Source organism: Dromiciops gliroides, chromosome 3 (genome assembly GCF_019393635.1).
Source record: "Dromiciops gliroides isolate mDroGli1 chromosome 3, mDroGli1.pri, whole genome shotgun sequence".
NCBI lineage: Eukaryota > Metazoa > Chordata > Mammalia > Microbiotheria > Microbiotheriidae > Dromiciops > Dromiciops gliroides.
Window position 1 is genome coordinate 12,362,973 of NC_057863.1, and position 22,615 is coordinate 12,385,587.

At 47.5% G+C, this 22,615-nt stretch overlaps 1 protein-coding gene across 1 annotated transcript in view; it reads right to left on the bottom strand.

Moving 5' to 3' along the window:
- Positions 1–9,250: 9,250 nt before the first annotated feature.
- Positions 9,251–22,615, bottom strand: part of LOC122745431 (anosmin-1-like) — a 33,032-nt gene continuing 19,667 nt past the window's right edge. Inside the window, 7 exon segments of the mRNA XM_043990733.1 lie at positions 9,251–9,323; positions 9,949–10,084; positions 10,654–10,856; positions 14,181–14,310; positions 16,197–16,381; positions 17,537–17,744; positions 19,810–19,938. Coding sequence (XP_043846668.1) covers positions 9,289–9,323; positions 9,949–10,084; positions 10,654–10,856; positions 14,181–14,310; positions 16,197–16,381; positions 17,537–17,744; positions 19,810–19,938 — 1,026 coding nt within the window. The 3' untranslated portion in view covers positions 9,251–9,288.

A 22,615-nucleotide genomic window follows, 5' to 3' on the forward strand; every position in this document is an offset into this window, starting at 1 on the left:
TAGTTGAGTCTTAGTTGTAATTGAAGCTTCTTTGCCTTCCAGAATATCATATTCCAAGCCTTACGATCCTTGAATGTTGAAGCTGCCAGGTCCTGTGTAATCCTGACTGTGGCTCCATGATATTTAAATTGTTTCTTTCTGGCAGCTTGCAGTATTTTCTCCTTCACCTGATAATGCTGGAATTTGACTACAATATTCCTTTGAGTTTTCCTTTCGGGGTATCTTTCAGGAGGTGATCAGTGGATTCATTCAATGACAATTTTATCTTCTGATTCTATAATATCAGGGCAGTTCTTGATAATTTCCTGGAATATGGTGTCTAGACTCTTTTTCTGATCATGACTTTCAGGTAGTCTAATAATTCTCAAATTATCTCTCCTGAATCTATTTTCCAGGTCAGTTGTCTTTCCAATGAGGTATTTCACATTTTCTTTCTTTTCTTTCATTCTTTTGACTCTATTTGACTGATTCCTGGTGTCTCATAGAGTCATTAGCTTCCATCTATCCAATTTTAATTTTTAAGGCATTATTTTCTTCAGTAATTTTTTTTAATAAACTTTTATACCTCCTTTTTCATTTGACCAATTGTTTCCCCCATTTGACTGATTGTTTTCCCCATTTGGCCAATTGTATTTTTTAAGGAATTGTTTTCTTCAGTCAATTTTTCTGCTTCCTTTTCCAAGCTGTTGCCTTGTTTTATATAATTTTCTTGTGTAACTTTCATTTCTCTCATTTCTTTTCCCATTTTTTCTTCTACCTCTTTCAATTTGTGTGTGTGTGTGTGTGTGTGTGTGTGTGTGTGTGTGAGGCAATTGGGGTTAAGTGACTTACCCAAGGTCACATAGCTAGTAAGTGTCAAGTGTCTGAGGCTGGATTTGAACTCAGGTACCCCTGACTCCAGAGCCAGTACTCTATCTACTGAGCCTTGTAGCTGCCCCTCAATTCATTTTTAAAATCCTTGTTGACCTCTTCCAAGAAGGCTTTTTGGTCTTGAGACAAATTCATCTTCTACCTTGAGGCATTTTGAGGGTCTGAATTTGTATTTTTATCTTCCTTGTTGACACAGAAGCTCTCAATGGTAAGGGCCCTTTTCTGTTTCTTATTCATATTGTGGCTTATATTTTTTTTACCTTTAAAGTTGAGGTCTGCTCCTGGGGTATGGGAGTCACTGTTTCAAGCTTCTTGTGCTGGGGGATAGGAGCCAGGTCACCAGCTTTCTGCTCTGAGGCCTCTGTGGCTTGTGGATTCCTCACTGCCCTAGACCTGTTCCCTGTGCTGGGATGGCTTGGCCAAGGTGCACTTGTCCTGTGGGTGGCTCTTTAGGTGGTAGTTTGGCCTCTCAGATGGTGCTGGTGGTTCTCACCACTGGCCTGCTGCACTACCAGCCTGCTGAGCCAGGACCAAGGGGCCTCAGTTGCTGTGTGGTGGCCAAGAACCTCCTCTTGATTTGCCTCGATCCCCTTCCTGCTGCACTGCACTGAGCCACTCAGGTGCTCTCCTTTTGCCCAAGGGCAAAGTCTTCTAAATTATCTCAAGTTGGAAGATTGTTTCTCTCTGTCTTTTTTGTAGGTTCTGTCATTTAAGAATCCATTCAGAGGCTTGATTTAATGTTGTTTTTTAGTGAAACTTGGGAGAGCTCAGGCAACTTCCTGGCTTCTCTCTACTATCTTGGCTCCACCAAACTTTTTATATGTCACAATGTTATACCGCTTGTTCATTCTTTCATTCGTTCACTCTCCCTTGATGGAAAATCAACTATCCATACCATGCCCACCTTTGGCTGTGGCCAAGGGTCTGTCCTGGACTCTCAGGGATTTTCTGTCCATGCTGTCTTACTTGGTGAGCTCATTGGCTTCCATGGATTCAATGACCATCTCTGTAGACTGATCTCTGGTGGTCTCTAGTCTCACAACACTGGCTGTCTAGTGGACATTTCAAACTGGATATCCCATAGGCATTTCAAATGCAGGAATGATGACCATTCCTTCACATTCAGCCTAGACTGAACTTTGCTATTGCTGGTCAGGCTACCTGCATCCTCCCCATCACCCAAGCTCAAAACCTGGGATTGTAGAGTGAATGTAGGTTTGGTGTCAGGGAAAACTTTTTAACCATTGCACTTTATCCGGTCCATACCCTTGGACCCCAGGTTGACTGCTAGGTACATACCCCAAGGAGATAAATGACTGTCTGAAAGGCCCCACGTAAACCAAAAATATTGTGGCAACATTTTTATTTATTTATTTATTTTTTAGTGAGGCGATTGGGTTTAAGTGACTTGCCCAGGGTCACACAGCTAGTAAGTATTAAGTGTTTGAGGCCTGATTTGAACTCAGGTCCTCCTGACTCCAGGGCTGGTGCTCTATCCACTGCGCCACCTAGCTGCCCCAACATTTTTAAGCTAATAAAATACTGGAAAACAGCTAGCTTCCCAACTGTTGGGGAATGACAAAACAAGGTGCGGTACATATATGTAATGGAATATTCCTGAGACATGATGCATGGGAAGAATTCAGTAAAGCATGAAGAGACATAGCAACAGATGCAGAGTACAGTCAGCAGAACCAGGACAACAATATGCACAATGACTAAAATGATGTAAATGGAAAGAACAACAAAGTTAGCTGTGTAACAATGAAGCTTGGCCCCCAAGAAGAAATGGAAACATTTACTTCCTTTCTTTGTCTGAAGAGGTAGGGGACTATAGGCATGGAACACTGACTATACCATTTGATTCAGTTAACATGTTGAGTTTTGCTCAACACATTTGTTTTGTCTCTTTTGATTATATATTTTGTTGTGAGAGAAGGCTTTCTGGGAAGGGAGAGGGGATATCTTTGTAAATGAAGTTAAAGTACAAACCAAATAGAGCCATTCAAAAAACCCCAACAACCTAGAGCTTATCCCAAAGTGGTCTGGGCTGCCTCAATAGGGAATGGGGTTTCCTTCATTGGAGGTCTTCAGCCAGAGCATGGATGACCCCAGCACGAGAGAGCCACAGGAGACCTTAGAAACTGTTGGCTTCCATTCCTTTGGACCAGGTGACCAGTGGCAGAAAGTAGCTTGCTCAAGTTCACACAGCTAGCAAGAAGTGAAGCAGAGTTTAGGCTCCCGGTCCCCTGGATCCAATCCTGTGTTCTTTCCATAATCCATTCTGGAAGCCACCAAAAGAGTGTGTGATCAGGGGTTGCCCGCTCCAATGGGGAGCATGCACTAAGATCTCCCCAGGATGTCATCCATCACCCATAGGAAGAGGAAGGTCAGATAAATGAGGAAGCCAACGGGTCGGGGAAGTGAGGCTGAGTCACGGTGCGCCAGCGGCTCCCTATCCTCCACAGATCTCCAGGCATTTTGCCAACAGTATTATCAGAGAGTGGGCAGATGTTAAACCTGATGAATGAAGCATAGACCTGGATGCAGCCTCTCCTCCAGGGCTCCCAAGCTCTAGGGCAGAAGGCCCCTTGGGAAGTCAGCCTAGAAAGAGGAAACAAGGTGCGGGTGCCCATGCTGTTGACCTAGCAAATAGATCAGGGTCCCAGAAGGAAGGGAAAGCAGAGCTCATTACAGCATTGGAGGTGGACAGTGCTTGTGGGTCTGATAGTTGGGGCCTTATTCCACCGGTGGTTCTGTGATAAAGGTCTTGGTTTCAGAGAGCTGCCCTTTCTTTCCTTTTAGTTAGGTCCAGTGGGAGTGAAGTGGGTACAGTGGAAAAACAAGCAAATCCAGTCCCCCTAGACACATGGTAATAGCTGGTGACACTTGGCATAAACCACCTCATTTGCCACTCATATAATCCCTACAAGGTAGATCCTGCAGTATTATCATTCCCATTTTACAGATGTGGAGAAGAAGGCAATCTTTTCTCCTCCCTCCCTCCCTCCCTTCTTTCCTTCCTTCCTTCCTTCCACATATCTCTTTCCTAAGGAAATCCGAGGTACCATTTATAAGAATATTAAGCAAGGAAAGTCATGTTATGTCAAACACAGTTTGGGGTTAACATTCTAAAACAAGTCACTTAGCCTCCCACACGAAGTTCCTAGTAGGCCACTCCAAGAAGGGCTGAGATTTCCTCTGTGAGATCAGTATCTTATCTTCAAATAGAGCAGTGGAGTCCTAGGCCAATCCACGTTGACATCATAGCTTTCCTGCTGAACCATGTACATTTTCTTTTCTTTTCTTGTTTTTTGTGGGAGGCAATTGGGGTTAAGTGACTTGCCCAGGGTCACACAGCTAGTAAGTGTTAAGTGTCTGAGGCAGGATTTGAACTCAGGTCCTCCAGAATCCAGGGCCGGTGCTCTACTCACTCTGCTACCTAGCTGCCCCCATGTACATTTTCTTAAAGAGAAAAAGGAGAGAAAGGCTGGAGACGACATCGTTTCTTAATATATGCAGCTGAGCTAAAAAGGAGGTTTTGGACGTGCCCTCCAGGACTCTGCTTTCTTCCCACTTCTGCCATAAAATGTGAAGAAGAGTCTGATTTCCTTCCCTTTTACCCAAGCACAAACATGTGTGGATGACAGGGTTGGTAGTAAGCAAAGGGCACCAGCTGCCAAAACACTTGAAGGTAGAGATGGGTAAGGCATCATTTACTTCCTGTGCAACTCTGGATGAAATGAAGAATGAGCATGGAAAGAAAACTACCCTTCGAAGATGCCATCCAATACCTGCTTTCCATCCACCATGTCAAGACTAACTTTGTAAGCAGAGAGCGTTGGCCTTCATAAGTGTGATTATGCCTCCCAAGAGAGATCCATTCTACAAGAACTTATTAATCAGCTCATGTGTGCCAGCTACTGAGCTAAGATTGGGAACACACACACGCACAATTCCTTACTCTCATGGAGCTTATGTTCTACCTTATTTGAAACCATTCGACGTTGTGATATTTTGTTATATTAATGACTTGGGAAGTGGAAATGATATAGATTCTTTTTAGACCTGTTTTTGAAAGGGGAAATTTTGGAAGAGGAGGATCATTGAGGCTTAAAGAGGAAGGAGGGAGTACTTCCCAGGAACCAAAAGGGCTGAGTTGGGAATGCCCAAAGTCAAATAATTATTCCACAGATGAGGGACAGCTGTAAGTGGATCATAGCTGTGGTTTGGAACCAGAAGACTGTAGGTCCAACCCTACCACCATGATCAACATGCTGTGTGAGCTTGAATAAGTGATTTCTCTTGTCTGGCCCTCAGCTTTCTCATCTATAAAATGGGTTGGGTGAGCTGGGGGAATTACACATTTTGCCTAGAGTTTGTCCTGTGCATTCTTGAATTGATAGACTGGAGAACAGTCACACCATACTAGGCTTGACTGAAGAAACTAGGCATGGTTAGCTTAGGAAGAGAAGACACAGGGAGGGGCAGCTAGGTGGTGCAGTGGATAGAGCACTGGCCCTGGACTCAGGAGTACCTCAGTTCAAATCTGGCCTCAGACACTTAACACTTACTAGCTGTGTGACCCTGGGCAAGTCACTTAACCCCAATTGCCTCACTGAAAAAAAACAAAAAATCAAAAAAACAAAAACTGACCACTTCTGAGAAGACACAGGGAGAACATGGAGGCACTGAAGATGGCAGGATGGATCAGCAGAGAGAATGTTGGATGTAGTCCAAGGTCCTGGCTTCAGATCCTGGCTTTACCATGTTGTGACCCTGTGGGCCTCCTCTTGCTCAAGTGTAAAGTTGAGAGGCTGGCCTGGATGACTTCTGAGGTTCCCCGCATCCCTATATCAGGCATTATAGGATTCTAAATAGTTAATGGGCTATTATTCCATGGGAGGGGGATTAGCCTAGTTCTACTTGGCCCCTTAGGGGAAGAGAGTTGCAAGGAGGCAGATCAATCCTTGAAATGAGAGTGGTCCACATGGAAGGGGCTGACTCTGCAGGCGGTAGGACCCTGCTGACCGAGTGTCTTCAGAGAGAGGCTGGACGCCCACTCATCAGATATGGTCTAGTGGGGAGTCTTTACCAGGTACAGGGTCAGACTGGATGGTCACTGAGACTCCTTCCAACTCTCGGGTTCGGTGCTTTGGTGAAATTGAGCATTGACCTGCACCAAGACTTGTCTGACTGATGCACTGTGGTTGGTGTCACACAAGATGGATTCTCAGGTTAGCAGGTGAGCGCCAGGTCCTCCTAGGCTGGCTAGAAAGAGAATATGAGAAACACTCATGTGTGCTTTTGTTAACTCCGATTCAGCATGGTCTTGTTCCTCATCCACAGTGAGGCTCAAACATTTGTTGAATGAATGAATGAAATGATGGATGGATGGATGGAAGGATAGATGGAAGGAAGGAAGGATGGATGGATGGAAGGATGGGTCTGTGGGTGGGTGGATGCATAGACGAATGAGTGTCTAAAGTTTGAAGGCAGAGACTGCTTTTCTCTCTTGGTACCACCAGCACTTAGCTCAGTGCCTGGCACATAGTAGGTGCTTAGTAAAGGCTTGTTGACCAACTTGTTGACTGAAGACTTTCTGCTTCATCTCCTGTGCTTTTAGAAATTTGGGATTTTAAGTAGACTATGGAGAAAATCAGGCCAGAGAAAGCACCCCCAGAGGCCAGTCCTCTCCTTAGTGAGGCTGGTCCTCAGATGGCAGAAACAGACTGTCCCTGTCACTGGGACCCTGCTTGAAGTCTTGACACCTCAACAGGAGCAGAAAGAACTTGCTCCCTAGGGTGGTCCCTACAACACCCTGGGGTAACACAGGGGTTGAGTAGAGCCCCTGAACAAACATATGGGTAGATCATGACATCATGGGAGTAAAGCTGAGTAACCTGGAAGGTTGTCTAGTCCAACCCCCTCATTTTATAAATGAAGAGACTGAGGTCAAGTCTTAGAATCATAGACCTTGAAGTAGCTTAGAAGCTATTTACTCCAACCCTCCCATTGTATAGTTGGGGAAACTGAGGACAGGAGGGGATTAAGTGTCTTGCTCAAAGGTCACACATGTAGTATCACAGGTGGGATTTGAACCCAGAGCCAGAGGACCCTGTGCATTGCACCCTACTGCCTCCCTCCAAGGACAAGAGGGTGCAGGCTGGGTAGGCATGGATAGGTTGGACTCCGCCTCACTAGAGGAAGTATTCTTATGGATGAGATCACAGATCCCATGGCAGGACTAAAGTAGAGAGAAAAATAAGCCTGGCACTCTCCTAAGGGCCAAGCTGCTGAGAGGAATGTGGGCTAGAGAGACAGAAAGAGAGGGAGACAGAGAGCCAGACAGAGAGAGATACACAGAGACAGAGAGAGACACAGAGAGACAGAGACAGAAACACAGAGACAGAGACAGAGAGCCAGACAGACAGAGAGCCAGACAGAGAGAGATACACGCAGAGACAGAGAGAGAGAGAGACACACACACACACACACACACACACACACACACAGAGACAGAGAGACAGAGAGCCAGACAGCCAGAGATACACAGAGACACAGAGAGACAGAGACAGAAACACAGAGACAGAGACAGAGAGACCACCTTGGAAGCAGGAGACCCAGCTTCAGGCCCTTCCTCCAGGACAGCCTGGCTGGGCAACCTCAGGCAAATCTTTTAACCTCTCAATGTCCAGGACACTCTCAAAGACAGGTGAGTTTTAGAATAGGTGCTGACCCTCCGCCAGTGAAGTCCCAGCTCCTAGTGAGCCCTGCACGGGAAGAATGAAACTGGCCAAAGTCTCTCTCTTTTAGGATGCTATAATTGCGAGATGACCTGGGAATAGACAGGTGTCTAAGCACTTTTTCTGCATTATAGAGATAAATGTTATTGGGTCTATTGGGCAGGTTGTGGTAACCGAGTGTGGTCAGTCCACAGCAAACCAATGAAGAGACCTCTTGTCCCTTGATGCTGAGGAGACTTGCATATGTTCACTTGGCTTCACCACCCCAGGGTCTGCTTTGGGCTCCCCCAGGTCTCTGCTTGATTGCAGCCTGCCTGACTTACCTCCCACTCTCTCCAGGGTACCTTGCAGGTCAATCTGTAGATGATGCCACTCCCAGGGCAGGACTTTCCTGGGATGCAGGTAATTCATTTGACAGATCTGGAGAAGAAAGAGATGGATGCGGAGTCTGCCCCAGAACCAGGGTCCAGAGCTCACTTTCTTTCTTTCTTTTTTTTTTTTCAGTGAGGCAACTGGGGTTAAGTGACTTGCCCAGGGTCACACAGCTAGTAAGTGTTAAGTGTCTGAGGCCGGATTTGAACTCAGGTCCTCCTGAATCCAGGGCCGGTGCTCTATCCACTGCGCCACCTAGCTGCCCCATAGAGCTCACTTTCTTTCTTCCCCTTGGGAGAAAGTGAAATGGGGAGAGAGCCTACATGTAAATGAGCAAATGGGCTCCCACCACAGTTGGCTCCAGCTCCTCCCTGGCTGGACCTGGTGCCTTCTAGGTCCCCCCAATCCAGAGATGTGGAGATGCTTTGGGTACCTCCTACCTGCCCAGAATGGGGGTGCAAGCTATCATGGATTGGGAGACGTGTGTGATGCAGAGGACATGGCGTTGTATGGCTATAGACTCTGGCCATCTTCATGACGTGCCATGTCACCTAAGCCCGGGCTCTCTGGCTCCTGCTCTGAGGGTCTGCAGTCCTCATTGGCCGGAGTCCTCCCCAACTAGCCAGGTCCTTCCCTCCTCACCCTGACACCACCAACAATTAGCCCATGACTCCATCCCTGTGCCCTCCTAGCCCACAATGCCCTTCCCCGGCCACTACTGCCCTATGTCCCTTATCTTCTCCCACTAGAATGTAAGTCCTCTGAGGGCCAAGGCTTCCTGATTTCTGTATCTTCAGTGCTTGGTAAAGTCTGCCAAATGCTGAGGGCTAAATGCTTTCTAATCCTTCATAAAAGGACCATAGGGTGGTAATACTGGAACTCTTTCCTCCCCCTTAATTCTAGTCCCCTCCCTCTATTGGGGATTTCAAATCTATCCCATATACAGCCTGTTTTTTTTTTTTTTTGGTTGTTGTTGTTTTTTGTGAGGCAGTTGGGGTTAAGTGACTTGCCCAGGGCCACACAGCTAGTAAGTGTTAAGTGTCTGAGGCCGCATTTGAACTCAGGTCCTCCTGAATCCAGGGCTGGTGCTCTATCCACTGTGCCACCTAGCTGCCCCTATAACCTGGTTTTACAGAGTTGTTGCATGCTGTCTTCTCCATTAAACAGGACCATCTTTTGCTTTTCTTTGTATCCCCAGCTCTTAGCACAGAACCTGACACACAGCAGGCGCTTAATAAGTGTTTATTATTGATCGATTGACTAAAACCTGGACATCTGTAATCACATCCTGAGACGACTTTCATTGATCTAGGAGGAGGATCATCTTCTCTTTCACTAGGAAGATGGCACAGGGAGGGGCGTTAGGAGCCATAAGACAGCCCAACCCCCTCCTACCCACCCACACCCACACTCACATCCGCCCACACTCACACATGCTCTGAGTCAGTGCTAACTCATCCTGAATCCCTTCCTGACTTACCATCCCAAACCCTCTCTTCTCTCTGTTCTTACCTCACACTGCTGCACAAACCACCAGGTCTCTAAGCTCCAGACATCCCCTCATACACTGAGTCATCTTCAAGCTGCTCTCTCTCTCTCTCTCTCTCTCTCTCTCTCTCTCTCTCTCTCTCTCTCTCTCTCTCTCTCTCTCTCTCTCTCCTCTCCTCTCTCTCTCTCTCTCTCCCCCTCTCTCTCTCCCCCCCTCTCTCTCCCCCCTCTCTCTCCTCTCTCTCTCTCTCTCTCTCTCTCTCTCTCTCTCTCTCTCTCTCTCTCTCTCTCTCCCTCCCTCTCCCTCCCCCCCCCTTCTCTCTCTTCCCTATGACTGTTATTCTGACCTCAAAACTAGTTCAGGCCACACTTCCTCCTTGACCACACTTGGGCTGCTTTCTATGAGAGGTCAGGACCCCTCCTGATTCACAGCTCAAGCCCCTTGCCGGCCAGCCCAGACTCTCAGGCCTACCTCTTGGTGGCGTGGCAAGGAGCATCTGAGACTTGGCGCTCTTGAGGCGTTTCTGGCCCCAGGAAATGATGGTCTGCACTTGTACCTGATAGGTGGTGCCAGCCTCAAGTCTGTCTAGTTGCACCTCAGGTTTTTCCTATAATAGACACATCAGGACATCTTCAAAATCATCTTCCTGACCCCAGCACTGACCATGATGCCCCCCCTGGGATTTTCCAGATTGAACTCAATTCAACAACTATTTGTAATAACTTCCACTATGAGCTAGGTGAGGCCATGTCGGGGCTAATGGGCCAGTAGCAGAGCCCTGAGGGCCCATGTTCTAAACCTGGCTCTGGCATGTCATTTACCCACTCAGTGTCCCAGGCCATGCAAGTAACAAGAGTAGGGGGTTATCTACACTGGTCCCAGAAATCCCATGCCTTGGAATAAGCAAACACGTCCCAGAGCTGAGCACAGTGCCTGGTGCATTGCAGGTATTTAGAAATGCTCAATGATTTGTTGATTGTTACTATTATGTCCCTGAGCCTCAGTGTTGTCCTTTGCAAATTATTGAAGGAGGCTTTGCAAACTTTTAAGTAGTACAGAACTGCCAGCCATTTTGTTGTTGTTGCTCAGTTATTTTTCAGTCATGACCAATTCTTCATGATCCCATTCTCTGTCTCTTTCTCCCACATACCCAAACCTTGGCACTCAAATCCTCACCGCGGTGACTCTTAGCTTCCCCATCTTAGGAGAAGGTGCATGTGCTCCTGGTGTCCAGGGCCTCCAGCAGATCTTGTAGCGATGGACAGCCAGAGGCCCTTCAGGAGGAGGATCCCAGGAAATGATGATGCTGTGAGTCCCATCATGATTGGTGGTGACATTACCTTTTCTGAGATTCTGGGGGAACCCTGGAGGCAAAGGAGCTTTGGGGGATGGTGGGGGTAGGGTGGGAGGATGACAGGAGAAAAAGAATCAACACGAGACCCTTTTTGTCAGTCACTCAACAATCATTTTAATTAAGTGCCTACTATGTGCTAAACCCTTCAGGCACAAGCATGAATCCTTTAGGAGGGCTAAAATCACTCAGGCCAAGGGAATGAATGAGTCTGGTTCTGACTCTAAACTCAGATGCCCAGTGGAAGGATGAGGACTGATACAGGAAGAAGATGCTGAGGTGAAATCAGCTCCCCTTACACTGGATGGTGGGAGGGCTGAACAGTCTGATGCTGACTGTGAACTTGTTCTCAAACTCTGGTAGCCTTCAGCCCTACCCCCAACCTTATCTCATGTCAAGTCAGGGAAGGACCAAGGGTAACAATTCCACTCTCTCAAGGACCTCTGTTCTCAGAGGGAGGGCCTAGAGCTTCAATAGGCTCATTGTGAAATTGTTTCCTCCATGTATCTCTTAAAAACCTCACAAATTATAAATTGCCAGCCTTGGCCTCCACCTTACATTTAACTCCTGTGTTTGCAGTCAATGTTAGAAACCTGCTGATCTCAACAAAACAAAATGTACTTGGGAACTTCAGGAGATTGGAAACCTTTATCTATGTGGAATTGCCACATTTTCCTTAACTTTCTGGAAGTCTGGGTTCTGACCTCAACATTCCACTGACACTGCTCTCCCCTGGGCTGCCCGGAGTCTCCGACTGGCCAAATCCTGGGGTCATCTCTTAGTCCCCATCCTTTCGGCCCTCTCTGGGACACTCTGGACAATCCTCTTTTTCTTGATATGACCTTGTTATGGTTCCATTCCTACCTGTCTGACTGCCCCTTCGTTTTTTCGGCTGCATCTTCATTAGGTCACACCTGCTCACCTTGGCTGTCCCCTGGGATCTAAGTTCTCTCTTCTTCTCCTACATCATTTTGCTTGGTATATTTAACTAGCCATCTCTGTGCTTATAATTCTCAAATCGACCTCTCCTGCCCCAAAGTCTCTGTCCACCTCTGATCTTGCATCTCCAACTGCCTTTCAGACATCTTGAACTGGGTGTCCAGTAGACATATTTTTTTCCGGGGCAGTGAGGGTTAAGTGACTTGCCCAGGGACATACAGCTAGTAAGTGTCAAGTGTCTGAGGTCAGATTTGAACTCAGGTCCTCCTGAATCCAGGACCAGTGCTGTATCCACTGCACCACCTAGCTGCCCCTCCAGTAGATATCTTAAACTCAACATTTGCAAGCTGGAACTCATGATCTCTCTTCCACTAAACTTCCTGCCCCTCACTTTCTCTATTAGTTTAGAGGGCATCCCCATCCTCTTGGTCCCCTAAACTCACCACCTAGGAGTCATTCCAGACTCCTCACTGCCTCTCACATCCCCCCACCCCTTATCCAATATGGTGCCCAAACCTGTCATTTTCACCTCTGCAGCATCTCTTAAATATGTCCCCTTCAATGCCCTGACACTGTCAACACCCTAGTCTGGGGCCTTATCCCCTCATACCTTGTTAGCCTGCTGCTGGGCCTGCCTGCCTGCCCACTCCAGACCATCCTCAATTCATCTTTCAAATGGATCTTCCTTAAACACAGTCTGCCTACAGCACTTTCTATTCAATACACTCCAGTGGGTCCCTATTACCTCTGATAGCAAATAAAAACCCCTCTCTTTGAGCTTCCTTCCTTCCTTCCTTCCTTCCTTCCTTCCTTCCTTCCTTCCTTCCTTCCTTCCTTCCTTCCTTCCTTCCTTCCTTCCTTCCTTCCTTCCTTCCTTCCTTCCTTCCTTCCTTCCTTCCTTCCTTCCTTCCTTCCTTCCTTCCTTCTCTCCCTCCCTCCCTCCCTCTGTGTCAAGATAATGGAATGTGATAGATGAGATTTAGCAGATACTCAGGAGCCCACCTGGAGATTAATTTAAACTGATTGAATTGGATAAGATGACTGACTGCTGCCTGGATTACTGGCTGACTTCTAGTTAACTAGATTCTAAGCACCCCTGGCTGGTACTTAAAGGTACTTAAGAGAGCGTGGTTCTCAGAAGCTAACAACTTTGAACTTTGACCACCTTCAGGCCCAGTCAATGGTGTGGCGGCAGAGGACTTCACAGGGGAGTTAGGAAAGCTAGGATTGCCAGGTTATAGGAATTCTGTTCTCAATCTTTCTCTTTCTTTTACTATCTTTCAATATACCCTTAAAAACCTAAACTCGTTTATCAGTGATTTTAGTCAGTTTCCCCCCAAAACTGGGGGGACAGATTAGAACCTACATTTAGAAATTTAAATTACACACCTCCTTCCCTCCCTCCTTCCTTCCTTCCTTCCTTCCTTCCTTCCTTCCTTCCTTCCTTCCTTCCTTCCTTCCTTCCTTCCTTCCTTCCTTCCTTCCTTCCTTCCTTCCTTTCCTTCCTTCTTCTCTTTTTACTTTATTTAAATATACTGGGCACTGTCAGGCAATGGGCAGGGCAAAGGCTGGGGCTGGGAAGGAAGCACACTGCAGTGTGGTTGCCACATTACTTTCACACATACCCAGCTCCCCATTGGCTGAAGCCTTTGGTCATGGTGGAGAGGCCACTGACTGGCATCTCTGGAATTTAGAAATAGGTTAGGCAGAGGCCTGTCGCACAGCCAGGGAGGGCCACATGATTATTCACAAGGCTGTAAGTATCAGTGAAGGCAACTAGACACCAAGGGCCTCCTAGAGCATGGCCACTGGTCAGGGAGGGGTGGCTCAGGCCAGGTGCTTCAGCTGAAATGGGCCCATGGCAGGCTGGAAGGCCATCTCATTGGACAAGGGATGGGGCACTGCCTGGGCCCCTGCTTGGGGCCGAGGTTAGAGTCAGGCAGTGCCAGCTACCTAGGTCCCCCTTCCAGTGATTTCATTCCTCCAAACAAACTGTGATAGTCCTGAAGCACATACAAAGCTACGTTAAGGTGCCTGCAATCTAATGGTGTGACTGGGTGATACTAATATTACTAATACTATAATACCAAGTAAAATATGCTTAGTCTATAAGCTGAGTGAAAAGTACTTGGGGATGAAATGACATTATTTGGAGGAGATTAGAGATTATTGGTGTACTGAGGGCACATGAAGTTTTTCCCACTCTGTGGCATCCTGGGCTGGCATCCCATTTGAATACTACCCGCCTCATCTCTTGGCCCCTATTCCACTGGAAACAGGATAAAGTGTCTGCCCTTTCAGGGCGGCCACTAAGGATGGGGATAAAAATCTTAACCAGGGGCACTGAGGGCTTTCAGGCATCACTGGGAGGGTTTCAGCGCCCTCTGCCGGACCGGGCCTGGCCTCTGCTCACCTCTGGAAGACTGGACGTGCTTGCTGGGAGGAGTGAAGCCCCGGGTGCCGTGGGGATTCACTGCAGCCACTCGGAACTGGTACCATCTGTTTGGCCCGAGGTCCTCCAGCCGGGCGCTCTCCTCCATGGTCTGTGGTTCATGGTGAGCAAAGCAAAGTGAGGAAGAGTCCCCGCTGTTCTAACCCCTGCTACATCAAGCCAGACTGGGAATGGAGGCTCTGTTTTCTCGGGACCAGGTGGCCAATTAGCAGGGGTACCCAGGAGGGAGCTGAGGACATTACAAGATTGAAAGCCAGAAGGAACTTTGAGCAGAGTCCATCCCCTCGGCTTTAAGTTACAGATGAGGAGAGACCCTGCAGGGCATGGGAAAGGACAGAGTACTTGGGCTCAGAGGACCATGGGCCACTTCTTGTCTGGGCTGCCCTGAGCAATTCACTTCCTTTCTCTGGGCCTTCCTTTCCTCATCTGTAAAATGAGGCATCGACTGTTTGGCCACTGAGTCTTTTTCAGCCCGAAGTTTATGATTTAGTACATTTAGCCTGACACATCACAGGAGCTTAATAATCCATCCATCCACCCTCCCTCCCTCCTCTCCTCCCTCCCTTCCCCCTCCCTTCCTTTCTCCCTCCTCTCCTCCCTCCCTCCCTTTCTCCGTCCTCCATCCCTCCCTTCCTTCTTCCCTCCCTTCCTTCCCTTCCTCCTTCCTTCCCTCCTTCCTTCCTTCCTTCCTTCCTTCCTTCCTTCCTTCCTTCCTTCCTTCCTTCCTTCCTTCCTTCCTTCCTTCCTTCCTTCCTTCCTTCCTTCCTTCCTTCCTTCCTTCCTTCCTTCCTCCCTTCCTTCCTTCCTTCCCATCCTGGGAGGGCCAGGGTGACACAACCAGTCAGCGGCAGTGCTGTATACCATCACAGTACAAACAGATATTTGTTCCACACCCACAGACTTCTTGTTTCCAATTCCCTCCTAATTTTGGACATTAACTAGCTTGGGGAGGTTTCATTCATGTCCAGCCCTGCCTCCCCGAAGGCATTGCAAGTGTGGGCATTGGCCGTATAAGTGAAGCAATGGAAATCCCCACTTGCTTGGGACTGCATCAGCCAAACAGGTTTTTGTTAAACTATTCTTGGGGAGCGCAGCGCTTTGGATTAGCGCTGGGAGGGACCTCAGAAGGCATCTAGTCTGGTCCCTGCCAGGATGAGGCATTTAAAGAGGTTGTTAGTAGAGGTCCCAGCCCCATTTATCTCCCAAATTTATCCCAGTTCTCTGTCTCTGTGTCTCTATCTCTTTGTCTGTCTCTCACTGATAATAGCTTGATGTGTTACTGTCCCAAGATGCTTTGAGTCTTAAAATAGGACTGCTCTTAACCTAGAAGACTGAATCTAAGGCTGGTGCTTCACACCTTATGACTGCATGAAAGGAGAGAGAGAGAGAGAGAGAGAGAGAGAGAGAGAGAGAGAGAGAAAAGGGGGCGAGGGGTCTTCCCTGAGCCTGGGGTGATGGTCATATCATGTAGGTGCAGGCCTTGTTCTAGGAGGCATTTAGGATGTGGTGAGGAAGGAAGGGGCCTCCCTGGGTGGGTCAGAAAGGTTAGAGGGGTGTTGTAACAAATAGAGAGGGGCCACAGAGTCAGAAAGACCTGGGTCCAAGTGCTGTCTCTGACCCTTTTGGTGGTGTCACTCTGGGAAAGTCTCATTGGCCCTCCCCTTTGGCCCCAGGAAACTTTCTAAGAGGAGCCATTGCAGGCCCGGCTGCTGAGTGCCTTGGTGCAGGCAACTCTCAGAGCTCCCTATGCCACTGAAAGCCAAAGTTACCTATGTGCAAAGTGGTGTGAAAGCCCTCAAAACTTCCCAGGGAGATGCTGTTTTCTGACACTTTCATGTTAATCCCAGTCAGGAGGTGGTGAGAAAATTGGCTGGGGTGGTGGGCGGGTGGGGGGTGGAGGGGTTGAACTTGCTTTGGACATTGGTAGGTCAAGGGGAGAGCACCTGAGACCTGGTTCAGAGCCAGTGGGAGACCTACCACAGCCACCACCTTCCATTCTGAAGCCTCATCTTCACTAGGGTGAAGCCCCCAGTGCCACCTGCCCTGCAGGACGTAGAATACGGGTTCTATGGAAACACTGGGCTTGGATTTCCACGAGACTTGGATGGCTCCCCTAGATCTCTCCAGAATGGTGAGGCGTTTTCTAGGCCTCAGTGGAACACCTGAAAATGAACTGAAGTAAGTTAAAGAGATCCAGACAGAAAGGGAAGGAAGGGAAGAAAGAAAGAAGGAAGGAAGGAAAGAGGAAAGGAAAGAAGGAAGAAAAGAAGGTAGGATAGAAGAAGGAGGAAGAAATGGAGGGAGGAAGTAAAGAAGGAAAAAAGGAATGAAAGGAGGGAAAAAAGATGAAAGAAAGGGAGGAAGGAAGGAAGGAAAGGAAAAAGAAAGGAAGGGAGTAAGAGAAGGGAAGAATGGAGGAAGGAGGGGAGAGAAAGAAGGAAGAAGAATTAGAGGGAATAAAAGAGGAAGGGAGGGATGCAGGATAAGGAATGAAAGAAAAAGACAAAGGATAGAAGAAAGAGAAAGTGAAGAAGGAGGAAGGAAGGAAGGAAGGAAGATAGAAGGACAAAGCAGTAGAAGGAAGAGAGAAGACAAATTTTCCCAGGCTCGACGGTTATCTGTGATGGGTCCCTGGGCTGTTTGTTCAGACATCACTATAGAGGCTGCTACAGGCCCACTGAAGGAGAAAGAACAAAAGCCCGGGGTATTTCTGAAGACATGCTCAGAGTCTCTCCCCATTCCTGACTCCAGCAATGGGGCACTTAGAAGGTAGCCAAAGCAGCTGCTGCAAACACCTCTTTCAGGGAATGAATTAGGGGGAATCCCAGGAGCAGGCCGGGGCAGGCCGGCCTCCATCCCTGCAGAGGTGGAGATGAGCAGGGGTGTCCTCCCTGGGCCCATGAAGTCCATGTCATTAGGGCGCCCTCCCAGGGGTTTCATTTATCTTGCTAATGGAATAATTTATTGAAAATCACAATGGACATTATTTGTATTCATTGAATGAAAGGAACAAAAATGTAACTAACTGATTATTTTAAAAACCAACAACCAAGCTTGTTTAAAAAATGAGAGCAGAAATACCAAATTGCTTTTGGAGCTAGGCGGGTTGACCCTGGACACCCTGGGCAGAGCCTGCGGGGAAGCAGCGCTTGGTCACTAGTTATTTTGCTCTCCTAGCACCCATCTTCCAGCTACTTGCCCTCCCTCTTTGTTCACACGCTCGGCCTCTGGCTTGTTCTCCTTGGCTCTTACCCACCTGCCTTCCCCTGGGCATCCATGCGCGACTCACAACAGGCTCCAGAGTATCATCCTTTTACCTCTGTTCATGTTGTCTGGAGTCTGGCAGGTTTGCCCACAAGCATTGGAGCAGCACTTCCTGTTCCCTGGGCATTCGTGGTCCACCTGGCAGCTCTGCACACAGGCGGCAGCAAAGCCGGATGCCCGTGCTGAGGGCGGGCAGTCTCCTTGCTTGACGGTCTGCAAGGTCCTCAGGAACTCACAGCTGGTCAGACACTCATGTTGAGTCTGGGGAAGAACACACCAGTGTACGTGAGGGTGAGAGGGTGAAATCCATTCAGTTACATGGACATTTCTTAAGGGCTTAGCCTGGGAAAGACACTGCCCGATGCCAGAGAGCCAAGGAGAAAAATGAGACTCTGGAGGGAGTCTGTGGGAGCAGGGCTGTGCAGGAGATGGGAGTCAGTCTTGTGGTGGGGAGAGACCGAGGTTGGAGGTAGTTGGAAAAGGCCTTAGCAGGCCCTCAAAGTCCTATCCCCTGCTATGATGTCCTGGTCAAGTGGTCATCTAGCTTCTGCTCAAAAACGTTCAAGGAGGAGGCTTTCTGTGCACCGACCAACATTTATTAAACACTGTGTATGAAGCACCCTCCACTGGGGTGAAAGATGCACCAGAAAATTGATGGTTGGGAATGAGATGGGTCAGTCATTTAGTGAGAGGAAGGGCTAACTGATGGAGAGTCTTTGTGTTCCATTGGTAGCAATCCAAAGGCGAGGCCTGAGGAAGGACCAGATTACAGGGCAGACCCGTTTGGGGGTAGATGGGAGCCACACAGTCCTGGGTAGGGAGTGATTTGTATCTTTGGAGGGAGAGTCATAATCACCTTCATCACCACCACCACCACCATCAGCATCATCATACTCTCATCATCTAGAAGCAGTGAGGTCTAATGGTTAGAGAGCTCAAAGTCAGAAAGAGCTGAATTCAAATCCTACCTCTGACATCAACTGGCTATGTGAGATTCAGTGAATCACTTGACCTTTCATTGCTGTGGGAAGCTCTTTGAGAAGGTGCTAACCTCCATTGGCAGAGGGGGGTTCCCTAGATTTATGAAATCTATTCCCAATTTCCCTAACCCTAGCTGACATTTACAGGGCACTGTACGGCATGGGAAACATTACCCACTTTTTCCCTTTGAGACTCCCGACAACCTTGTACAGTTGTAGGTGCTGGTGTTATCCCACTTTACAGGAATTGGAAGGATTCCAGTACTGCATGGAATAAATGGGGATGGGGACAGAAGGACCAATATGACAGGTCTTGTCCCCCAGGGGCTTATCATCTAGTTTGGGAAAAGACTTGCCCACAAATAAGTGTAATATAAGTCAAGAGAGAATAAGGGCATCAAAGAAGTTAAAAGGGGGATCGCTCTTGGAAGAGGACACGGTTTGACTGTGTAGAGCACAGTGCTTAGCGCAGGCTCGATGCTTCATAAATGCCTTTTGACTTAACTGGTAGGATTTAAAGATTTTTAAATTTCTTGGCCCAAGTGGCAGGTCCGGAAGGAGAAGCCATAAGTCTTGAGCTAGGTTTAGTTTTTCTAAGTCTGTGGCTCAGTGTGAGACTCCTCATTTCTAGTACTTAGTCCCTTATTAGCATCTGGGAGATTTTAAATGATTTTTACTTAAGTCGTTGAGGGCTCAGAAGAAATCTTTGTCCACATTTGACACGCTCATCCATGGTTAGAAAACTGATGTATGAGATGTAAAATGACTTCTCCAAATCCCCCTGAGCTTATGTCTGTAACCCACCTGGCCCCAATTTTGACTGGGTCCAGGATATATCTTTCCATTATAAGAGCGCCCCCTTTCCCACCTCTCAATCAGTTACAAAAAGTCAAGACATGTTTAGTGAATCAATTAATCAAACAAAAGTATGAACTCAGGTGTGAATAAGTCTTCCTTCAGTGGGAGAGGGTTATAAAACTTGGGCTATTGAATAATGGCAAATGCCACTAGCTTGTGATTGCCTGCTCAGACAAGTGTTGAACCAGTCTAACGGTGAAAAGGAGAGATCGACTTTGGGGCGTTCCAGTCAAGCCCCTCCCCAGTTGTGGAATGTGTTTGCGGGGAGAAGCCTTGGTCTTTCTGTCTCTGTCTCTGTCTGTCTGTCCCTGTGTCTGTCTCTCTATCCTGGTCTCTCTGAGTCTCTCCTCTCTCCTTTTCCTCTGCTGCACTGCCCCTGCCTCTTTGACTTCATTATTAGAGATACTGAACACAGGAAGGACAAAAATATGCAAAGGGGCACAGGCTTATTACAGGCATAAGCAAGAAAAACCTGATGCTGTTACTGCCCAGCAGATGCAGCTTCTGGGTCCAGAGGACTAGAGGTGAGTGTAAGGGAGGAAGGATAGAATTACCGCACATATCTCCCAACACTGATTTTTGGAGGCATCTCCCAGGGCTCTGCATGGCTTCAAGCACTAAAAAAGTCAAATGGAAGGGTTATTGTCAGCTTCCCCCTCCCACTGCTCTCCTCCCAACCCACCCTTTCCCTCAGGGGCCTGACTGTCCCTCTGGCCTGTCACCCATTGATCAAATCCACAGACCCAAAGGTCCTAGGTCCTTATAGTCAGAGCTGGATGGTGCCAAAGCAGGAGTCCCTGGCTCTCTGGGAGAAGATTCCAACTAACAAGAGGAGGCCCAAGCCGGGGCCCCTTTACCAAAGGACATGTATTCGAGGTTGTTTGGATGGATGGTGCAGAGCCGTGTAAAACATCTCATAAGGAATCCCAGAAATTGCTTTATGTTTAGCTGTTTTTGAGTATTAATCTCCCAGCTGGATATGACAGGAGTCAGCTCTACTGCTTGTTTAGTTTGTCTTTCATCTTTTGTGTGTAGGAAATAAATAGCTGTCCCATATTTGATCCCAGTCATTCAGTGAGTATCTTTCTACTCCCAGCTTTTGGGGAAAACACTAGACATGAACCCAAGCCTAAGCTAAAAGCCTGTCATTGCTGAGCTGGAAGTTTAGTGAACTGAAGAGTTAGAGAAAAGGAAGCCTAACCTCCTTGGGGACCAGGCTCCCCAAGGATCGAAGCCAGTTGGACAGAATATGTGGGTGCAGAGCAGAGAGGCCCCTTACAGAGAGAGTGTGTGTAAGACCAAAGCTCTTGGGAGCCCCCAAATGGTTTCATTAATGTTAGAAGTTATTACACAGGGGGCAGCTAGGTGGTGCAGTGGATAAAGCACTGGCCTTGGATTCAGGAGGGCCTGAGTTCAAAGCCAGCATCAGATACTTGACACTTACTAGCTGTGTGACCCCGGGCAGGTAACTTAACCTTCATTGCCCTGCCAAAAAAAAAAGTTATCACACAGAGTTTAATGTGCCTTGTTCTTAATTTTAAAAGCAGATGAGTGGAACATTTCATATTATCCTCCTTTCTTAGCAAAATGTAGGCCTTAACTATTCCATTTCTATTTTATGGATTTCATTTATTTTATTATTTCCTCAGTTAATTTTATTTTTCAGTTGGAAAAAGAATCATCTTTTCCCCTTTCCTCCCTCTTGTATGTCCAGAGCCATGTAAGATTGGGGGATGATGTTCAGAGGGCTGTCTTTGTTCACTGAAAGATTCCCAATCATAAAATAATAACAAAAATAATAACAATAATAATAGTTCTATCTAGGGCAGCTAAGTGGTGCAGTGGATAAAGCACTGGCCCTGGATTCAGGAGGACCTGAGTTCAAATCCGACCTTAGATACTTGACACTTACTAGCTGTGTGACCCTGGGCAAGTCATTTAACCCTCATTGCCCCGCAAAAAAAAATAGTTATATCTAACATTTACGTAGCACTTCGAGGTTTGCAGGGCCCTATGTACCAGCCCCATCAGAATCCTCACATCAGCCCTAGGAGGGAGGTGCTATTACTACCACTGAGGCACAAAGAGATGGAGTGACTTGCCTGGAGTGACAAAGTATTCAAACTCCTGTCCCTCTTATTCCAAGCCCAGCATTCTCCCCTATCCCATCTAGAAGGATGCACCACATTGTTCTTATGATTAACCATGATTTCACCACATTTCCTGTGGTGATTTAGGGTTTGTTAAGCGTGTTTTTCCACCATGACTTTATGAAGTAGGGAGGTAACTGATTCTCCCTAATTTTTGAGAAGATAAAATGGAGGCTTAGCCTCCATTTGTGGCCAGCCTAGGGTCACAGGGCTTGCTTTTGGTGAAGCAGGATTTGGTTCAGGCTCCTGACTCTGAGTGCTCCATCCACAGTGCCATGATCAAGGCAAGGAAAGGGAATAATGTCCTTTTTTTGTGGGGCAATGAGGGTTAAGTGACTTGCCCAGGGTCACACAGCCAGTAAGTGTCAAGTGTCTGAGGCCAGATTTGAACTCAGGTCCTCCTGAATCCAGGGTTGGTGCTTTATCTACTGTGCTACCTAACCGCACCCCCTAAATACAAGGATTGAAATTAGATCAAAGTTTTTTTTCTTTTTTTTTGCGGGGGGTGGGGTGGGTGGGAATGAGGGTTAAGTGACTTGCCCAGGGTTACACAGCTAGTAAGTGTTCTGAGGCTGGATTTGAACTCAGGTCTTCCTGAATCCAGGGCCAGTGCTTTATCCACTGCACCATCCAGCTGCCCCAAGGGACTAATGTACTTTTTGTTTTGTTTTGTTTTGTTTTTTTGCAGGGCAATGAGGGCTAAGTGACTTGCCCAGGGTCGCACAGCTAGTAAGTGTTAAGTGTCTGAGACAGGATTTGAACTCAGGTCCTCCTGAATCCAGGGCCAGTGCTTTATCCACTGTGCTACCTAGCTGCCCCTGGGACTAATGTACTTTTTTTTTTGTGGGGCAATTGGGGTTAAGTGACTTGCCCAGGGTCACACAGCCAGTAAGTGTCAAGTGTCTGAGGCCAGATTTGAACTCAGGTCCTCCTGAATCCAGGGCCAGTGCTTTATCTACTGTGCTACCTAACTGCCCCCCCTAAATACAAGGATTGAAATTAGATCAAAGTTTTTTTTCTTTTTTTGGGGGGGGGGTATGAGGGTTAAGTGACTTGCCCAGGGTTACACAGCTAGTAAGTGTGAAGTGTCTGAGGCTGGATTTGAACTCAGGTCTTCCTGAATCCAGGGCCAGTGTTTTATCCA